The sequence below is a fragment of the Lagenorhynchus albirostris genome, chromosome 5 (assembly GCF_949774975.1).
Source record: "Lagenorhynchus albirostris chromosome 5, mLagAlb1.1, whole genome shotgun sequence".
Classification (NCBI taxonomy): domain Eukaryota; kingdom Metazoa; phylum Chordata; class Mammalia; order Artiodactyla; family Delphinidae; genus Lagenorhynchus; species Lagenorhynchus albirostris.
Genome location: NC_083099.1, coordinates 73829760 through 73849147, shown reverse-complemented (window position 1 = coordinate 73849147; position 19388 = coordinate 73829760). Strand labels below are relative to the sequence as shown.

At 40.8% G+C, this 19388-nt stretch overlaps 1 protein-coding gene across 1 annotated transcript in view; it reads right to left on the bottom strand.

Annotated features, from left to right (window-relative positions):
* The window catches only part of UBXN7 (UBX domain protein 7), a 68457-nt gene extending 50039 nt beyond the window's left edge, over positions 1-18418 (bottom strand). Inside the window, exon 1 of the mRNA XM_060150381.1 lies at positions 18340-18418. Coding sequence (XP_060006364.1) covers positions 18340-18412 — 73 coding nt within the window. The 5' untranslated portion in view covers positions 18413-18418. The remainder of the gene's footprint in view (positions 1-18339) is intronic.
* Between the last annotated feature and the right edge of the window lie 970 nt (positions 18419-19388).

Sequence of the window (19388 nt, the reverse complement as noted above, 5' to 3'; positions counted from 1 at the left end):
TTAGAGTAAAGAAGAACAAAAAACCCCCAAAGTTAGCAGAAGAAAAGAAATCATAAAGATCAGATCAGAAATAAAAGAAAAAGAAATGAAGGAAACAACAGCTAAGATTAATAAAACTAAAAGCTGGTTCTTTGCAAAGATAAACAAAATTGATAAACCACTAGCCAGACTCATCAAGAAAAAAAGGGAGAAGACTCAAATCACTAGAATTAGAAATGAAAAAGGAGAAGTGACAACTGACATGGCAGAAATATAAAAGACCATGAGAGATTACTACAAGCAACTATATGCCAATGAAATGGACAAATTCTTAGAAAAGCACAACCTTCTGAGACTGGACCAGGAAGAAATAGAAAATATAAACAGACCAATCACAAGCACTGAAATTGAAACTGTGATTACAACTCTTCCAACAAACAAAAGTCCAGGACCAGATGGATTCACAGGCAAATTCTATCAAACATTTAGAGAAGAGCTAACACCTGTCCTTCTCAAACTCTTCCAAAATATAGCACAGGGAGGAACACTCCCAAACTCATTCTATGAGGCCACCGTCACCCTGATACCAAAACCAGATGAAGAGGTCACAGAAAACTACAGATCAATATCACTGATGAACACACATGCAAAAATCCTCAACAAAATACTAGCAAACAGAATCTAACAGCACATTAAAAGGATCATACACCATGATTAAATGGGGTTTATCCCAGGAATACAAGGATCCTTCAATATATGCAAATCAATCAATGTGATAAACCATATTAACAAATTGAAGGAGAAAAACCATATACTCAACTCAATAGATACAGAAAAAGCTTTCAACAAAATTCAACACCCATTTATGATAAAAATCCTGCAGAAAGTAGGCATAGAGGGAACTTACCTCAACATAATAAAGGCCATATATGACAAACCCACAGCCAACATCGTTCTCAATGGTGAAAAACTGAAACCATTTCCACTAAGATCAGGAACAAGACAAGGCTGCCCACTCTAACCACTATTATTCAATACAGTTTTGGAAGTTTTAGCCATAGCAATCAGAGAAGAAAAAGAAATAAAAGGAATCCAAATCAGAAAAGAAGAAGTAAAACTGTCACTGTTTGCAGATGACATGATACTATACAGAGAATCCCAAAGCTGCTACCAGAAAACTACTAGAGCTAACCAGTGAATTTGGTAAAGTAGCAGGATATAAAGTTAATGCACAGAAATCTCTAGCATTCCTATACACTAATGATGAAAAATCTGAAAGAGAAATTAAGGAAACACTCCCATTTACCACTGGAACAAAAAGAATAAAATACCTAAGAATAAACCTAACTAAGGAGACAAAAGACCTGTATGCAGAAAACTATAAGACACTGAGGAAAGAAATTAAAGATGATACAAACAGATGGAGAGATATACCATGTTCTTAGATTGGAAGAATCAACACTGTGAAAATGACTATACTACCGAAAGCAATCTACAGATTCAATGCAATCCCTATCAAACTACCAATGGCATTTTTCAAAGAACTAGAACAAAAAAATTTCACAGTTTGTATGGAAACACAAAAGACTCCAAATAGCCAAAGCAATCTCGAGAAAGAAAAACGGAGCTAGAGAAATCAGGCTCCCTGCCTTCAAACTATACTACAAAGCTACCGTAATCAAGACAGTATGGTACTGGCACAGAAACAGAAATATAGATCAATGGAACAGGACAGAAAGCCCAGAGATAAACCCACATGCCTATGGTCACCTTATCTTTGATAAAGGAGGCAAGAATATACAATGGAGAAAAGACAACCTCTTCAGTAAGTGGTGCTGGGAAAACTGGACACCTACATGTAAAAGAATGAAATTAGAACACTCCCTAAAACCATACACAAAAATAAACTCGGGCTTCCCTGGTGGCGCAGTGGTTGAGAGTCCGCCTGCCAATGCAGGGGACACAGGTTCATGTCCCGGTCCGGGAAGATCCCACATGCCGCAGAGCAGCTGGGCCTGTAAGCCGTGGCCGCTGGGCCTGCATGTCCGGATCCTGTGCTCCGCAACAGGAGAGGCCACAACAGTGAGAGGCCTGCATACCGCAAAAATATATAAATAAATAATAAATAAATAAACAAACTCAAAATGGATTAAAGACCTAATGTAAGGCCAGACACTATAAACCTCTTAGAGGAAAACATAGGCAGAACACTCTACGACATACATCACATCAAGATCCTTTTTGACCCACCTCCTAGAAAAATGGAAATAAAAACAAAAATAAACAAATGGAACCTAATGAAAAAAGCTTTTCCACACGAAAGGAAACCATAAACAAGACGAAAAGCCAACTCTCAGAATGGGAGAAAATATTTGCAAACGAAGCAACTGACAAAGGATTAATCTCCAAAATATACAGGCAGCTCATGCAGCTCAGTATCAAAAAAACACAAACAACCCAATCCAAAAATGGGCAGAAGACCTAAAGAGGCATTTCTCCAAAGAAGATATACAGATTGCCAACAAACACATGAAAGGATGCTCAACATCACTAATCATCAGAAAGATGCAAATCAAAACTACAATAAGGTATCACCTCACACGGGTCAGAATGGCCATCATCAAAAAATCTACAAACAATAAATGCTGGAGAGGGTGCGGAGAAAAGGGAACCCTCCTGCACTGCTTGTGGGAATGTAAACTGACACAACCACTATGGAGAACAGTATGGAGGTTCCTTAAAAAACTAAAAATAGAACTATCATATGACCCAGCAATCCCACTACTGGGCATATACCCTGAGAAAACCATAATTCAAAGAGTCATGTACCACAATGTTCACTGCAGCTCTATTTACAATAGGCAGGACACGGAACCAACCTAAGTGTCCATCTACAGATGAATGGATAAAGAAGATGTGGCACATATATACAATGGAATATTACTGAGCCATAAAAAGAAACGAAATTGAGTTATATGTAGTGAGGTGGATGGACCTAGAATCTGTCATACAGAGTGAAGTAAGTCAGAAAGAGAAAAACAAATACTGTATGCTAACACATATATATAGAATCCAAAAAAAAAAAAAAAAGGGGGTTCTGAAAAACCTAGGGGCAGGACAGGAATAAAGACACAGACATAGAGAATGGACTTGAGAACACGGGAGGGGGAAGGGTAAGCTGGGACAAAGTGAGAGAGTGGCATGGACATATATACACTACCAAATGTAAAACAGATAGCTGGTGGGAAGCAGCCGCATAGCACAGGGAAATCAGCTCAGTGCTTTGGGACCACCTAGAGGGGTGGGATAGGGAGGGTGGGAGGGAGACCCAAGAGGGAGGAGATATGTGGATATATGTATACGTATAGCTGATTCACTTTGTTATACAGCGAAAGTAACACACCACTGTAAAGCAGTTATACTCCAATGAAGATGTTAAAAATAAATAAATAAATAAAAATTGCCTTACTCCTTCATTCACACTTATGTCCTTCTGGAACTCCAATTAGATGTATGTTAGAACTCTTCATTCTATGCTGTGCCAATTTGTTTTTTACCTGTTCATGAGCTTTTAATTTTAGTTAATTTTTTATAACTAGAAGTTCTGGGGTTTTTGTTTCCTAATCTGCCTGGTCAGAGACCCTTACTTCATACTCACATTTCTTTTCATTTCTTCTAATATATTAATCAAACTTACTGGAATTACTAAGACAAAATATAAACTTTCTGCAGTCTCTAGAGGTCACTGTCTCATTTCTGCTGGCTCTTGCTCACTATGCAATGTTTTTTTGTGCACTTTGTGATTTTTTTTTTGACTATGATCTCAAGTGGCTTGGAATTTTAATCTGTAGATTTTTGAAGGCTGGGTTGAAGGTACATCCCTCCTAAGAGAAGGTAACTTGAGAGATTTTGTAAGGTACCTGAAGGCATCACCAAACAGAGACTATTTAAAATACATTCTTGGGGCTTCCCTGGTGGTGCAGTGGTTAAGAATCTGCCTACCAATGCAGGGGACATGGGTTCGAGCCCTGGATGCGGGAAGATCCCACATGCCATGGAGCAACTAAGCCCGTGAACCACAACTACTGAGCCTGCACTCTAGAACCTGCTCGCCACAACTACTGAGCCCATGTGCCACAACTACTGAAGCCCTCGCGCCTAGGGCCCATGCTCCACAAGAGAAGCCACCGCAATGAGAAGCCTGTGCACCACAATGAAGAGTAGCCCCCGCCTGCTGCAACTAGAGAAAGCCTGTGAGCAGCAACGAAGACCCAATGCAGCCAAAAATAATAAATGTTAGTTCTTAAAAAAAATTTCTTTAAATAAAATAAAATACATTCTTTACTTGAAGTTTTATGAAACCACATGGGAAATGTGACCCTGTAAGGACCCTTGTTATAAATTCTCAGTGAAGATTTCTCCTGCCACACCCCAAATGCCAAGGTCCCCGCTTCATGTATGGGAAGGTTCTCCTTTCAGATTCCTCTCCTTAGGAAGGCTGCAAGCTTCTTTCCTGTGCCCTCTGATGCCATCAAAAGAGAAGTTCAAAGCCATCCAGTTCGGGCAGATTCAACCAGGGTGAAAGCTTACTTTAAACCATGCTAACATCTCATTTCCAATTTCATTTCATTTTTAGCTTCTGAATATTCTTTACTTTCTTGCCAGCCCAATGATACATTTTGAAAGATTTTTTAAGATATTTTATTCAGGATTTTCCTCACTTGGGAGGGTTATTCATGGTATCTCTCTAGTTTAGTCCTACTGCCAGAAATGAACTGCTGACTCGACTCTTAATATCTTTCATTTGTTTTCTCTTCTCTATTATTATCTCTAAGACTTTAAAATCAAGTCCTTAATTCTTCTTACCTGGATTACTACAATAGGCTCCTAACTGATCATCATTCTATCTTCCACTTTGCTGCTGAAGTTATGTTCCAAAATACAAGTGTGCTTATAACACACAAATACAAACACACACACAGTTTAAGTTAATAGCTCTCTGACACCCACAGTATAAATTCCAAAGTTCTTATGATCTGGCGAGTCCTCTGTGATCAGACGTCAGCTTATCTCTCTGGCTTTTCCTCTCCTCTTCTCCATCCTATGCAATTCAGTACAGTCACACCAAATTACACGCTTGGAAAGTCCTTATTCCCCTTATCTCTCCCTTCGTCTAGTTCATGCATGCTCAAGAATCACCATAAGTGTTACTTTTTTCAATTCCTGTGCTAAGCATTCTCTACACTACCTCCTCCCCACTCACTCCACTGTGATACTCTTCTATTACATACATGGACATACTACTAAGCAGTAAATACTTGTTTACTTTCTAGCTCCTCCAAAAGAGCAGGAGCTTCTTGAACACTGGGGTTGATTTTTGTCTTGGTACCCCAGCATCTAACGTCATGTTCGCTTGCATGTGATCAATATCTAATAAACTGATCTAAAACTATCTCATAGTACTTCAGCTAACCAGTTAGTACACTGGGGAAAGAAAGGCCAGACTTCAGCCAAAACAACCCTTCTATATCCTTTGAATTTTTTTCCTCTTGGCTGCGCCACACGTTTGTGGGATCTTAGTTCTCTGACCAGGGATTGAATCCAGGCCCTGGCAGTGAAAGCGCCGAGTCCTAACCACTGGACCACCAGGGAATTCCCCTATCCTTTGAATTTTAAACCGCATATTTATGTTTTAAATTTCATTTACAAAGCAATATAGTTACACTGTGGAAATCACAAATAGCAAATGGGTATTTAGGATAAATGAACTTAAGATAAAATGTCCAGTGAAAGCATCATATACAAATTTTAAATGTGCTATATCTCAAACAACATAAAGTGAAAATCACACGCTCCAAAAAACTCTCAGATGATATTGAGCAGCTACAGCTTTGTCAGAAAGCTGACAAAGACATATCTAAATGCTAGTAAAAAACAAAAACAGAACAAAATTATTTCATGGAACATGACAGGAAAAAAGCATTAATATATAATGTTGTGATTTAATGTTAACTCAATAAGTAACATTATAAAAAAGCATCAATCATTTCACTTAAATCTCCAGAAATTTACATATTTATGTTACTCAAAAATCTTTTTTGGGAACTGGACAAATACAGAATTGCCTTTTATTTGGAGTGTGCCTTATATCTGGGTATATATGGTAATTTAAGTTACATAGGGCCAGGGATGTTTTTTCTTTAAAAGGGCTTCATATGGGCTTCCCTGGTGGCGCAGTGGTTGAGAGTCCGCCTACCGATGCAGGGGACACGGGTTCGTGCCCCGGTCCGGGAAGATCCCACATGCCGCGGAGCAGCTGGGCCCGTGAGCCATGGCCGCTGAGCCTGCGCGTCCAGAGCCTGTGCTCCACAGCGGGAGAGGCCACAACAGTGAGAGGCCCGCGTACCGCAAAAAAAAAAAGGGCTTCATATATTACTCAAAATTGAGAAACTTTCCTCCACTATTCTCTCTTCAACTGCAAACAGCCCATCAGTCAACCAACAAATCCTACAGCTTCCATCTAATTAACAACACCCCTATCCATACTATTCTATGTCCACTGCTATACTCTTTGTTCATGCCTTCAACATCTCTTACATGAACTATCACATTTCTTTGCTCTTGGTCATGCTCCTTTTGATATACCTTCTATATTGCAAAAGAATGTAAATTTGATTATCTCCCTGTTTCAACAGTTCTGCACTGCTGACTGGAAAACTTTTCATCTCTCTTGAGCTGCACACAAGATTTGGCCCTTATAAACTGCTCCTATTTTATACCCTTCTGCTTTCATCTCACCTCTGTACCACTCCCTCCAGGTGCAGATGTTTTTGTAACCTAGGCAGATCACTTGGTGGTACTTTACAATGCCATGCCTCTGTACGATATGGAGAGTGACAGCAGTAAAATCAGTCCCATCATTCTTCTTCTCGTTTTTTTTTTAATTTTATTTATTTATTTATTTTTGGCTGCGTTGGGGTTGGGTCCTCGTTGCTGCATGCAGGCTTTCTCTAGTTGCGGTGCGTGGGCTTCTCACTGCGGTGGCTTCTCTTTCCAGAGCACGGGCTCCGGGGGGTGTGGGCTTCAGCAGTTGTGGTGCACGGGCTCAGCTGCTCCGCGGCATGTGGAATCTTCCCGGACCAGGGCCTGAACCCGTGTCCCCTGCACTGGCAGGCGGATTCTTAACCACTGCACCACCAGGGAAGTCCCAGTCCCCTCATTTTTCTTGACAACACACCAAATACCCACCTGTTAAGTTGTGGACCTTCCCCCTCCCTCCTCACCCTAAAGTATATACAGGAACAGATACTACTTTTCCACAGGGCCTTATCTCTATCCTTGTCTCTGCTAGCTCTTCTATCTTACAGACTTTAAAAACTCACTGAACTGGCCAGTTCTCACTTTTCTCAAACCAGTTCTCTCTCCATAAGTCCTCAGTCAAGCTGAACCAAAAGTTCTCAAATTCTATACTATATATAAAATAAGCAATAAGGTCCTACTATATAGCATAAGGAACTATATTCAATATCTTATAATAAACTATCATGGAAAAGAATAAGAAAATATATATATATACGTATGTATAACTGAATCACTTTGCTGTACACCAGAAACTAACACAACATTGTAAAAACTATACTTCAATAAAAATAAAATAATTAAAAAAGTTCTCAAGTTCTAGTATATACAGACTTACATTCTCACCATTAGGAAACACTTTAAAAAAGTGAAATCTCAGACTTCCTTGTGGTGCAGTGGTTAAGGATCCGCCTGCCAATGCAGAGAACATGGGTCCGAGCCCTGGTCTGGGAAGATCCCACATGCCGCGGAGCAACTAAGCCCAGGCGCCACAATCACTGAGCCTGCACTCTAGAGCCCGTGAGCCACAACTACTGAGCCCGTGTGCCACAACTACTGAAGCCCATGCGCCTAGAGCCTCTGCTCTGCAACAAGAGAAGCCACCACAATGAGAAGCCTGTGCACAACAACGAAGAGTAGCCCCTGCTTGCCGCAACTAGAGGAGGCCCTCACGCAGCAACAAAGACCCAACACACAAAAATAAAAACAAATTCAACTTTTTGAGGGAAAGGAGTTGTTCAAACATCCCAGTAGCCAACTGTATGTTAGGTAATTAAATACAGACTCTTGGGGCAAAACCAGCACAAATTTGATGAAAATTTTCCATATCATTACTCATAAAACCTGAAGTTTTCAGTGCTTTTCTAATATTTTTACATTGTGTCCAGTTATACTGGTTACATTACTATGTTTCTTAAATGCTAGTCTAAAAGTTCAGTGTCTATTGTACTCCACCATTTTAATTTATCTACACAGCAGCTTCTGAAAATTAAAAGGTTCCTGTATGTAAACTACTCTGGCTACTTATTCCAGCAAGAGATACATGAACTATTATCTTTGCCCCATAATAAACCCTAAAACTAGCTTCTGAATGACACCTACTGATCTTTTTCTTTTCAGAGAATTAAATGGCTGAGTTTATACCATTTGGGCTCTTGTCTCTCTAGGTGCTCACCACACTGCACTAAAGCACCACAAAAGGGACAAACAACATGCTGGGACTTCCCTGGTGGCGTAGTGGTTAAGACTCCGCGCGCTCCCAATGCAGGGGGCCCACGTTCGATCCCTGGTCGGGGAACTAGATCCCATATGCATGCCACAACTAAGAATTCACAAGCCACAACTAAGGAGCCCGTGTGCTGCAACAAAGGAGCCAGCAAGCTGCAACTAAGGAGCCCACGTGCTGCAACTAAGGAGTTCGACTGCTGCAACTAAGACTTAGTACAACCAAATAAATAAATAAATATTAAAAAAAAAAAAGAACATGCTGATGCAGGATCGAAACTCCCTTCTGCTATAATAGCAACCAATCCCAGCTGCTTCACTCCTTTTGAAATTTGTTCATAAGGAAATTCAACTTAAAAATGACCACTGCTGGGCTTCCCTGGTGGCGCAGTGGTTGAGAGTCCGTCTATCGATGCAGAGGACACGGGTTCGTGCCCCGGTCCGGGAGGATCCCACATGCCGCGGAGCGGCTGGGCCTGTGAGCCATGGCCGCTGAGCCTGTGCGTCCGGAGCCTGTGCTCCGCAACGGGAGAGGCCACAACAGTGAGAGACCCACGTACCGCTAAAAAAAAAAAAAAAAAAAAAAAAAAAAATGACCACTGCTGGGAATTCCCTGACAGTCCAGTGGTTAGGACTTGGCCCTTGCACTGCAAGTCCCAGGTTCAATCCCTGGTGGGGGAACTAAGGTCCTGCAAGTGGCCCCCCCAAAAAAGAGCTGATGTAGAAACACAGGAAAATGTAAAAAAAGTATAGGTGAGTATTCCAGAGATCTACTGAACTATAGATTAAAATAGAATTTATTAAAAGGGATTATACCGAGAATGACTTTAAGACAAAAATAAAGCTATAATAAAGGAAATAATAACTGTGATATTTTGGGGGGCAGAAGGTGTCAACACTCAAGGCTCAGAATTGCTCTTTTTAACATCTTTATTGGAGTATAATTGCTTTACAATGGTGTGTTAGTTTCTGCTGTATAACAAAGTGAGAACTGCCATTCTTATCTATAATCCTCACTTAACCATTTAGTGCTAGAATCTAAACTATAGGCAGCGTATCATATATCTGTTGACAATCTGACAGGATAACTTCCATCATTGGAGCTTGTCAGTATAGTGACCTAAGAGCTTTCCATAAAAGGGGTCTCTACTTATGAGATTTTTTAAAAAAGAAGCACATGCTAAATCCTGGCAAGACTGAAGAAGGCAGTATTAGAGAGGGGCCCAAGAAGCAAAATACACCATTCACTTTCTTAAATAAAGCCAAATTATCTGAGCTATCTGTGCTTGTATAATCAGGCATTCTTAGTTTATCACTTGTTTTATCACTTAGTGTATCTTTTTTCTCTTTTAAAACGTAGATCCTGCCCCCACTCCAATTGGAAGGGTCTGGGTAGGGCCCAGGAATATGCCATTTTTTAAAACATTTATTTATTTATTTGGATGTGCTGGGTCTTAGTTGCAGCAGGAGCACTCCTTAGTTGTGGTTCGCGGGCTCCTTTGTTATGGCTCACCAGCTCCTTAGTTGCGGCACATGGGCTCCTTAGTTGTGGCATGCGAACTCTCAGTTGCAGCATGCATGTGGGATCTAGTTCCCTGACCAGGGATCGAACCCGGACCCCTTGCATTGGGAGCACAGAGTCTTAACCACTGCACCACCAGGGAGGTCCCAAGTGTATCGTTTTAGAAACAGAAGATAACTGAAGGATAATTAAAGGTTCCAGTGGTTCTTAATGTCAGGAAGTAGTAGAGGCATCTAGAAATGTGAGACACCATTTTTGGTGTTTCATGATTAGGGGATAGGAGCACTACTGGCATTTAGTGGAGAGAAGCCAGGGGTGCCTTAGTAGCTTGGAAAATGTCTCCCCTCCCCTAAAGATTTCTCACACCTTCATTTCAGACTTCTGGCCTCCAGAACTGAGAGAATAACTGTGTTAAGCAATGCAGTTTGTGGTAATTTGTTACAGCAGCCACAGGAAACTCATACAAGTGCTAAATCTTCTGCAATGAACAGAACAGTCCTACAGAACAAGAAACTGTCCTAGCCAAAATGCCAATAACACTTCCACTTAGCTAAACAGAGGAACAGAAGGTTAACTGAGAGGGCAAAGGAAAAGTAAGGAGGGCTAAATGATATAGAGGACAGGAACAGTGATACACAAATTTAAACAAGTTACAAGTTTTACCTATTTACTTAGAGGTAATAACAATTTTTGATGAGTCAGCCGTAAAAAATTTGAACTTCTCTCTTATTATATTCAGAATGAAGAACAAATCTTTTTTAAAAGGGGGAGGGGGGCCTTTAAAAGAAACTTGCAGGTTTAAACTACCTGTAAACCTGTTCATGGGCTTATTTTGAGGTCTCAATATTATAGGTAGCAGCAGGATAGCTTAATCTAACCCAGGGTCTTAGTTTGTTCAGGCTGCTGTAACAAAAATACAATAGACTGGGTGGCTTAAACAATGAACATTTATCTCTCACAGTTCTGCAGGTTGGGAAATCAAAGATCAGGCTCCAGTAGATTTGGTGTGTGATGCAGGCCCACTTCCTGGTTGATAAGACAGTTGTCTTCTCCGTGTGTACTCACATGGTGGAAGGGCCCAGATAGCTCTCTGGGGTCTCCTTTTTAAGTACACTAATCCCATTCATAAGGACTCCACCCTCATGACCTAACCACCTCCCAAAGGCCCCACCTCCTAATAACATCACACTGGGGGCTCAGGATTTCAAAATATCAAATTTTGGGAAGGACACAAAAATTCAGTCCATAACACCCCATAATCCATATCTATGGCCAAAGTCCCACTTTACTGTTTCTCACCACATGCACTTTTTATTTATCCACTACCTTTTCTTCCATCTGCTTTAGCTTGCTAATGGCACCAAAGGCATTAAGCCAGCTTGTGGCACCCAATTTATCAGTGGCCATCTTCTTGCTGCTGCCTCTTAGTTCACACTCTTTCTCCTTTAATGACTTCATATAGAAAACAGCCCCAAACCTGTAATGCCTGTTTCCACCACAGCTGGAAAGAAGAATCAAGAGACATTTCAAACTTTAGTAGTCCTTTATACCTATTCTCTACACTATTTTCAATGCCAAAAGAACAGTCTCTTCACTATTATCAAGGAACCTAAGTATGGTAGTCACAGAGATTTTTTTTAAAAAGAAAAAAATCCCTCTACAGACCCTTTCTTGCCCCACAGGGATAGAGCACAGAAATGACAGGGACACAAAGTGGTTACTTTTTGGTTCTACACTTCCCCTAGAAATGATAATAAAGCCAGCCAGACTATCCACCAAGGAAATGAGAGTCGGTGACAGTTGCAAGAAGTAAGATGAAAGTTCAACCTCCTCACTGGTCTCCCACCTGGAGTTTTTAACTATTGAGGAATAGAAAATATTTTTTTAAAAATTTATATACAAGCACTATGGAGAACACTATGGAAGTTCCTTAAAAAACTAAAAATAGAACTACCATATGATCCAGCAATCCCACTCCTGGGCATATATCCGGATAAAACCATAATTTGAAAGGATACATGCACCCCACTGTTCACTGCAGCACTACTGACAATAGCCAAGACAGGGAAGCAATGTCCATCGACAGAGGAACAGATAAAGGAGATGTGGTATATACACACAATGGAATATTACTCAGCCATAAAAAAGGATGAAATAATGCCATTTGCAGCAACATGGATGAACCTAGAGATTATCACACCAAGTGAAGTAAGTCAGTCAGAGAAAGACAAAATGCAAAATGGTGTATGTATCAATAGTAACTTAGGAAAATAGTATGACTTTCTTAAAGTCACACACCTATCATATGATCCCACTCCTAACTATTTATCCAAAGGAAATGAAAACATATATTCACACACTTGTACATTAATGTTTTGGGCAGCTTTATTTATAATCTCCCAAACAAGAAACAACACAATTATCCATTCATTTAATGGATAAACAAATTGTAGTATATCCACACAATGGAATATTATTCACCAATAAAAAGGAACTACTCATACCACAACATCATGAATGAATCTCAAATGCAGTATGCTAAGTAAAAGAAGCCAGACTCAAAAGAAGCCCGACTACATACTGTGATTCCATTTATATGACATTCTGGAAAAGAACAGACAAAAAGATTAGGCTACAGGTGAGAGGAGGGATTGACTACAAAGGGGCGGGGGGAATTTTTGAGGATAGAACTGTTCTGCATCTTGGGGACTTCCCTGGTGGTGCAGTGGTTAAGAATCTGCCTGCCAATACAGGGGATATGTGTTCCAACCCTGGTCCAGGAAGATCCCACATGCTGCGGAGCAACTAAGCACATGTGCCCTAACTACTGAGCCTGAGCTCTAGAGCCTGTGAGCCACAACTGCTGAGCCCATGTGCCGCAACTACTGAAGCCTGCATGCCTAGAGCCCGAGCTCCGCAACAAGAGAAGCCACCGCAATGAGAAGCCCACGCACCGCAACGAAGAGTAGCCACTGCTTGCCGCAACTAAAGAAAGCCTGCACACAGCAAGACCCAATGCAGCCAAAATTAAATAAATAAGTTTATTTAAAAAAAAAAAAGAACTGTTCTGCATCTTTATCGTGGTTTTACGACTGTATGCACTTATGAAAACTTTAACTCTACACTAAAAAGGTTAAATTTTACTGTATGCAAATTATACCCTTTATTTTAACAGAATTTGGGTTTACATTTTGTATGTGTTCTTTTTATTTCATTTTTTAAAACAATTAATTTTTATTGCATTTTTACTAAAGCATTAGTCTCTGGGGAATTCCCTCCTTTCACTGCTGAGGACCCGGGTTCGATCCCTAGTTGGGGAACTAAGATCCCACAAGCCACGTGTGGCATAGCACCCCCCCAAAAAAAGAAAAATTAAAAGTATTGGTCTATGAAGATTTTTTTTTAAGGGGGGGCAGTCCTTTCCTACAAATAAATTTGAGAAGCACTGACCTATACATATAACCCTAACTCACTTTACTTCTCTGGGCCTTCAATTTCTCATTTTAACTCAGAAATGGGTCAATATGGTTTCTAAGATGTCTTCCAACCCTAACCAAGAAAAATCTGTGAATATTCAATGATTTCTGGTTTCCTAAAGTGCCTACATAATATCTGACATATTACCCTACTCCTAATGTTTGAAGTACCATCACATTCTCCTGGTTTTCCTCCTACATCTTTGGTTTCTTCCGATCCTTCTCTGTACTTTCTTCTTTACCGTCTGTTAGATGTTAGTGTTCCTTCAGCTTTGTGTCCTGGAACAAAGGACACATCCACTTTTATAGCTTCAACTGCCATCAATATGACTCATCAGATGTCACTCTTCTTTCTAGACCCAAATATTCATTTCCCTACTGAACAGCTCCATTTGGAAGTCCCACAGGCAGCAACTTACCTAAGCTGAACTAATCATCTCCCCAAACCTCTGCTACTATTCCATACCTTCACAAATTGTATTATTATACACTTAGACATCCAAAACAGAATCCTAAGCTTCATTCTGACTCCTCTGAATTCTTCCCTTACCTTTCAGAGTCCACTTCTCTGCCACTAACTTATTTCAGGACACCAGCATCTTCAATTATTGCAACAGTCTTCTATTGATGTCTATGCCTACCTCTTCTCACCTATGGCCAAGTAGCTCTTTCTGAAAAAACCAAATATGATTGTGTCACTCCCCTAATTAAAACTTTTCACTGACTCCCCACTACATTCAGAATAAAGCCAAGATTTCTTAACATGAGTTACAAGGCCCTTCCTAATCTGGTACCCTCTTATCTCTTCAGCCCCATTTATTGCATCTCACACAAGCTATGCTCTCTTCATTTGGAATTATCATCAATTCCCTCAACCTACTGTCTCTCCTTTCTTGTCTCCATATGTATGCCTGTCCCTCTTTCCTCCAGGTCTCTGAACATGTTTCTCCTGCCAGAAACAGCTCCCCTCCAGGTTTTAGCTAAGAAATTATTTCTTCTGGGAAGCTTTTCTTGACCTCCCTCATTTATGCTACAGTAACAGCTCCTTACCATTATCCCAATGTATTACAATACCCATTTATGTGTCTGTATTCCCATTAACCTTTAAGCTTTTTGAGGACAGACACCATGTCTTGCTCATGGTAGTATCCCCAAGATCTGAACCATGCCTGGCACATAGTAGTCTATTAATAAATACTGAGTTTACTAGTAAGAGTCTACTCGCAACTCAAAAAAATTTATTCCCTCCCTAATTTCTGCTCAAACTTCATTAACACCTTTTGAAATAGTTCTTAAAATTCCAGAAGAGTTTTAATAACTAGATCACTTGCAACTACCTTTCTTGACACAGAGAACTTAAATACACTTTAATACTAACCCAAGAAAAATGTAGAAAGAAAATGGAAGTTGACTACAAATCCAAATACAACAAACACCAAGAGTTTCTAATTTAACAAATATGCATTCATTCAACAATTTTAAAAAAGATTAAACTAAAGGGGTTCTATAATTTCATTAAGTCCGTGAATGCCTACTATACACAAAGCTTTATGGAATGCTACACTAGCAACCACTTGTACTCTTCTCAGCCTCACTTTCTATTCCCTCACTTTTTGGCCTTACCTTCTGATTGTGTATTTACTTCTACCTATTCTATAGCATCTATATATCCCTCATCTCATGAATTATTCTGATTACATCTATGCATTTTGTATACATGTGGCTGGATGTCAGTCCAAGTTGGTGTTAACGGGATACTGCCGTGGTTCAAAACATTTTAAAAAACTGCTCTTTTGGAATTACCTTCAGATCCAGTGGCACATTCTTTCCTCAGGTTTTGAGAACTGATATAACTTCTGAAAGCAGTCAGCAGTCTAAGCCATGTATGAGAGCATCAAGGGAGATCAAACTGAGTAATACTGTAAAATGTGGTAGACTATAAAATAACAGGACTGGATTTCTATGTAGCTTGAAATAATGCTAATGGCATCAATGGTAAAGGTACATAGCTTCTCAGTGTGACCACTTCAAAGACCATCACTTCCCTTGGCTATCTGCTTATCAAAGGGTTTAATCATAGGAAAAATGTTTACGATGTAACGTTAATTGAAAATTTCAGAATTCTAAATTATGTACATTATGATCCACAATGTAAAAATAATTTTAAAGTAATTTAAAAAATAAAAATAAGTATGTAAACAAGAACTGGAAGATAATATGTGAAATAAATAATATTGCTATTGTGAGAATGAATTAGTGTTTCTTTTTTCAAAATTATTTCATGTGGTATCTTTTTAATGTTTTTTAAAAGTCAGAGTCATCACTTCATACTCACATATAGAGAGAGAGTGTGAGAGAGATCTGTTCTATTTAGTGAGAAATAAAAGTTAAAATTCTTTCAATTTTCTCTTCTACTTCTAAATGCCACAGAAAAGGTAAGACTCACTTTTTTGAAAATGCATTGCTTTTACCACAATGTTGGGCTTCCAAGTAAGTAAAATCTTTTTGAAATGAGAGCATAAACTCTTAAGGTCAGTTTCATTCATCTAGCAATAAATAAATTTCAAATACCTTTTTGTCATAAATACTACCATTTAAAATATTAGTGGGGACTTCCCTGGTGGTCCAGTGGTTAAGACTCTGCGCTTCCATTGCAGGGGGCACGGGTTCCATCCCTGGTCGGGGAATTAAGATACCATATGCCACACGGCCAAAAAAAAAAAAATATATATATATATATATATACGTATACATATATATATACACACATATATATATATATACACACACACAAATTTTTTTAGGATATATGAAAGGGAATAAAGAGGTCAATCATGTGTTTCTAATATTTAATTACTATCTTGTAAAAAAATCATTATTATAAATCCATAATACATTAAGAAGAATCTAAGGTATTTTCGCTTTTACAGACCTCCAGATACCACTGTCTACTGAGGGTCTCCAACTTGATTCAGGAATAGAAGGGCCTGTGACCAGGAAACAAGCCATGAAGACTGGCACACAGAAACAGAATTAAAGCAATTAAGTGAGTCACTTCATCTCACCACATTTTGGGTTTTGTCTACACCTACCAAAAATGTTGCATTAGAAGGAATAATGTGAGACTAAAACAATCCGAGTTCCTAAAGTGGTAGTTAGCATAAAAAACTGGAATGAAATAGGTGGCATCTTAAACCACCTCTAGAAAATCTAAAGAAAAGATAATGATAATCACTTCTATATGTAATTCACTACAAAGATTTTTCTATATAAACATAATACAGCAGTATTAACTTATATACACAATAATTTTCTGATTTTCCCAATAATGATCTGCTTAGACACTGGGAAATGCATTACATCTCTAATATAATAGTCCAATCACAATTTTTAAATATTAAGAAAAGTTATTCCAATTCTCATCCCAATTTTGTTACAAATTTTACTTTATCAACTTTGACTCGATGTTTCATGCCCACAAGCTAGACAATGCATCAAACATATAGTTATCGCTGCAAAGTAAAAACTAAAAATACCTTTAACTATAAAACGACAACTCGCAAACAACCGGCAGTGGTTAAAATATAAAATTTCACTTAACCAGATCTTGCACGTCAAACTCTGGATACATTGAAAATGGAAATGTTCTCTGCATCTAACAAACTACCAAATAATGTATAGATCTGCTAACATTCTGACCTCCTTACAAAATGACAAACTAGAACGGCAAAATTACACTCAGGCACATGTAGTACTCTTCTCTCAAATCACTCCACAGAGAACTTCATCATTTGCTCCGCCCTCTAATAACTCATGCAAAAAAAGTTCAGCACCATCACAGAGAACAAGACAGAGAATTCATAGAACGGCTTAGGGCCTTTCCTCCAGGCAGTAAGAGGATCTGCGTGTGCCCTTCGCAGGGGTCCAAAGGAAAAGAAAAACCGTGGGTTTGGGGTATACTGACATCCAGAAACTGATTTTGTCTCAAAGAAGTTTCTGCCGTCATTCCTATTTTATCAGCAGGAGGCCCTGGCGCCATCGTCTCAGTCTTTATTATTTTTTAATGGGGAGGTGGGAAACGCCACCGAGGATTCCTCCAGGCCTTTCCTATTAAGGTCTGGGGGGGTTCCCCCTCATTCTTCTCTTAAAATCTCAGTCTGGAGAGTACTCCTCAGCACCCCCCCCTTTCTGGCGGCCTATCCCCCGAGATCGGTAAAGGCGCTGCCGAACCCACCAGCCTCGCCGTTAAGGCGGGAGGGCCCGAACACGCCAGGGCCACAGCGATGGCTCCGAGGGGCCCAGAAAGGGGAAGGGCAGGCCAGGGACGGGGGGGAGAATGACCTGGCCAAGGAAAAACGGAATAAGGAGGTGAGGGGATGCGCTGCACCCCAAGGCTGCACAGAGAAGAGGCGATGATGATGAAGGAGGAGGGCGGTGGCCCGGGTGCGGCCCCCCACCTCTCCCGCCCCCAGGTGCCCGGGCCGGCGGGGGAGGATGAGCTCGGCCCATTCCCCGGGTCTGGGCTGAAAGGGGGTGGGGAGGTTTCCCTCCACACTGCGAGAAGACCAAGAACGAGGGTATGGGGTGCGCGGGGGTAAGGGGGTGTCTCCCGCCTGAACCCGGAGACCCGACGCCGTCGTCGCCTCTTCCTCAGGAGGGAGGACGAGAGCTGTGGGTAAAGCCCGAGGGAGGAATGCATGAAGGTAAAGGGAAGCCCAGGGCAGACCGGCCGCCCGCTCCAGACCCCACTCTCCACCTTCCGGTAACCGCGTCTCTTACCGGTGATGGCGGTGAACTGCTGAATTAACCCCTTCAGCGCCGAGGACGCCGCGGAGCCCCCGTGGGCAGCCATCTTACCGCCGCCGCCGCTGCCGCCGAACAACAACACAGACACACACGGAACGCCCTCCCCCACCTCGCCGCACGGTTTGCGCAGGCTCATTGACCGCCCCCAAGCTCCGCCCCGCCCACCCCGGCCCCCCGTGGCGGCTTGCGCAGGCGCACTTCCAGATCGGTCAGGGAGAGCTTTCTGCTCTCTGGGTTGCCTGCTCGGTTGCTGTCCGCCACCGCATCCTTCATTGCAACCTCTGGTGCCTTCCTCTCCAAGCTCTAAGGCTAGTCTCAGAGACGCGAAATTGCCTCCTAAGTTTCCGAAGGGCTTGGTAGGTAGTAGGCTATTTGCGTTTCAGCTTCACAAGCTTTATTAACAGACCCAACTGCCGATGACAGTATATTTTTTGTTTTTGCAACTCCAGAGCCCTCTGCTAGGTTTCCAGCAACTCCTATCAAAATACAAATCCTACATCGTTGCACTAAAGCGACTTTCGCACCTGCTCCCCAGCCTCTAAACTAATTGATTAGTGCGGCAGCCCATGCATCAGAAGTAAAATACCAGAACCCGTGGTCCAGTCCACTTTCCTTCAATAAATTTGCAACACAGCTTCCCTCAAGGTCTCAGTTTCCTCACCTATAAAATGAGAAGGTGTCATTTATGTAAGGAAAAAAATGTGTATATGTATATACAGTATGAAAGAAATGTATAGAAAGGTCACTGGAAAGGTGTCCTCAAAACAATAATGGTTACCTCTAAGAGAGGGAAGCAATGGAGGGCATGGTGAAAGCGGACCTTGAGGGGGTTTTTATCCTTTATTTTTAAACAGAGGTGATATTAGTATGTTAACTATATGATTTAAAGTACTTTAAAAAACAATTACAGGAGTACACTCAAATCTGGTGATCCACCCACCTTGAACATAAAGAGACTCAGTTTAGGTTCTAGCCTCCCACCTCCCACCCACATATTTTGCATCTACACAGAAAAATGGCCC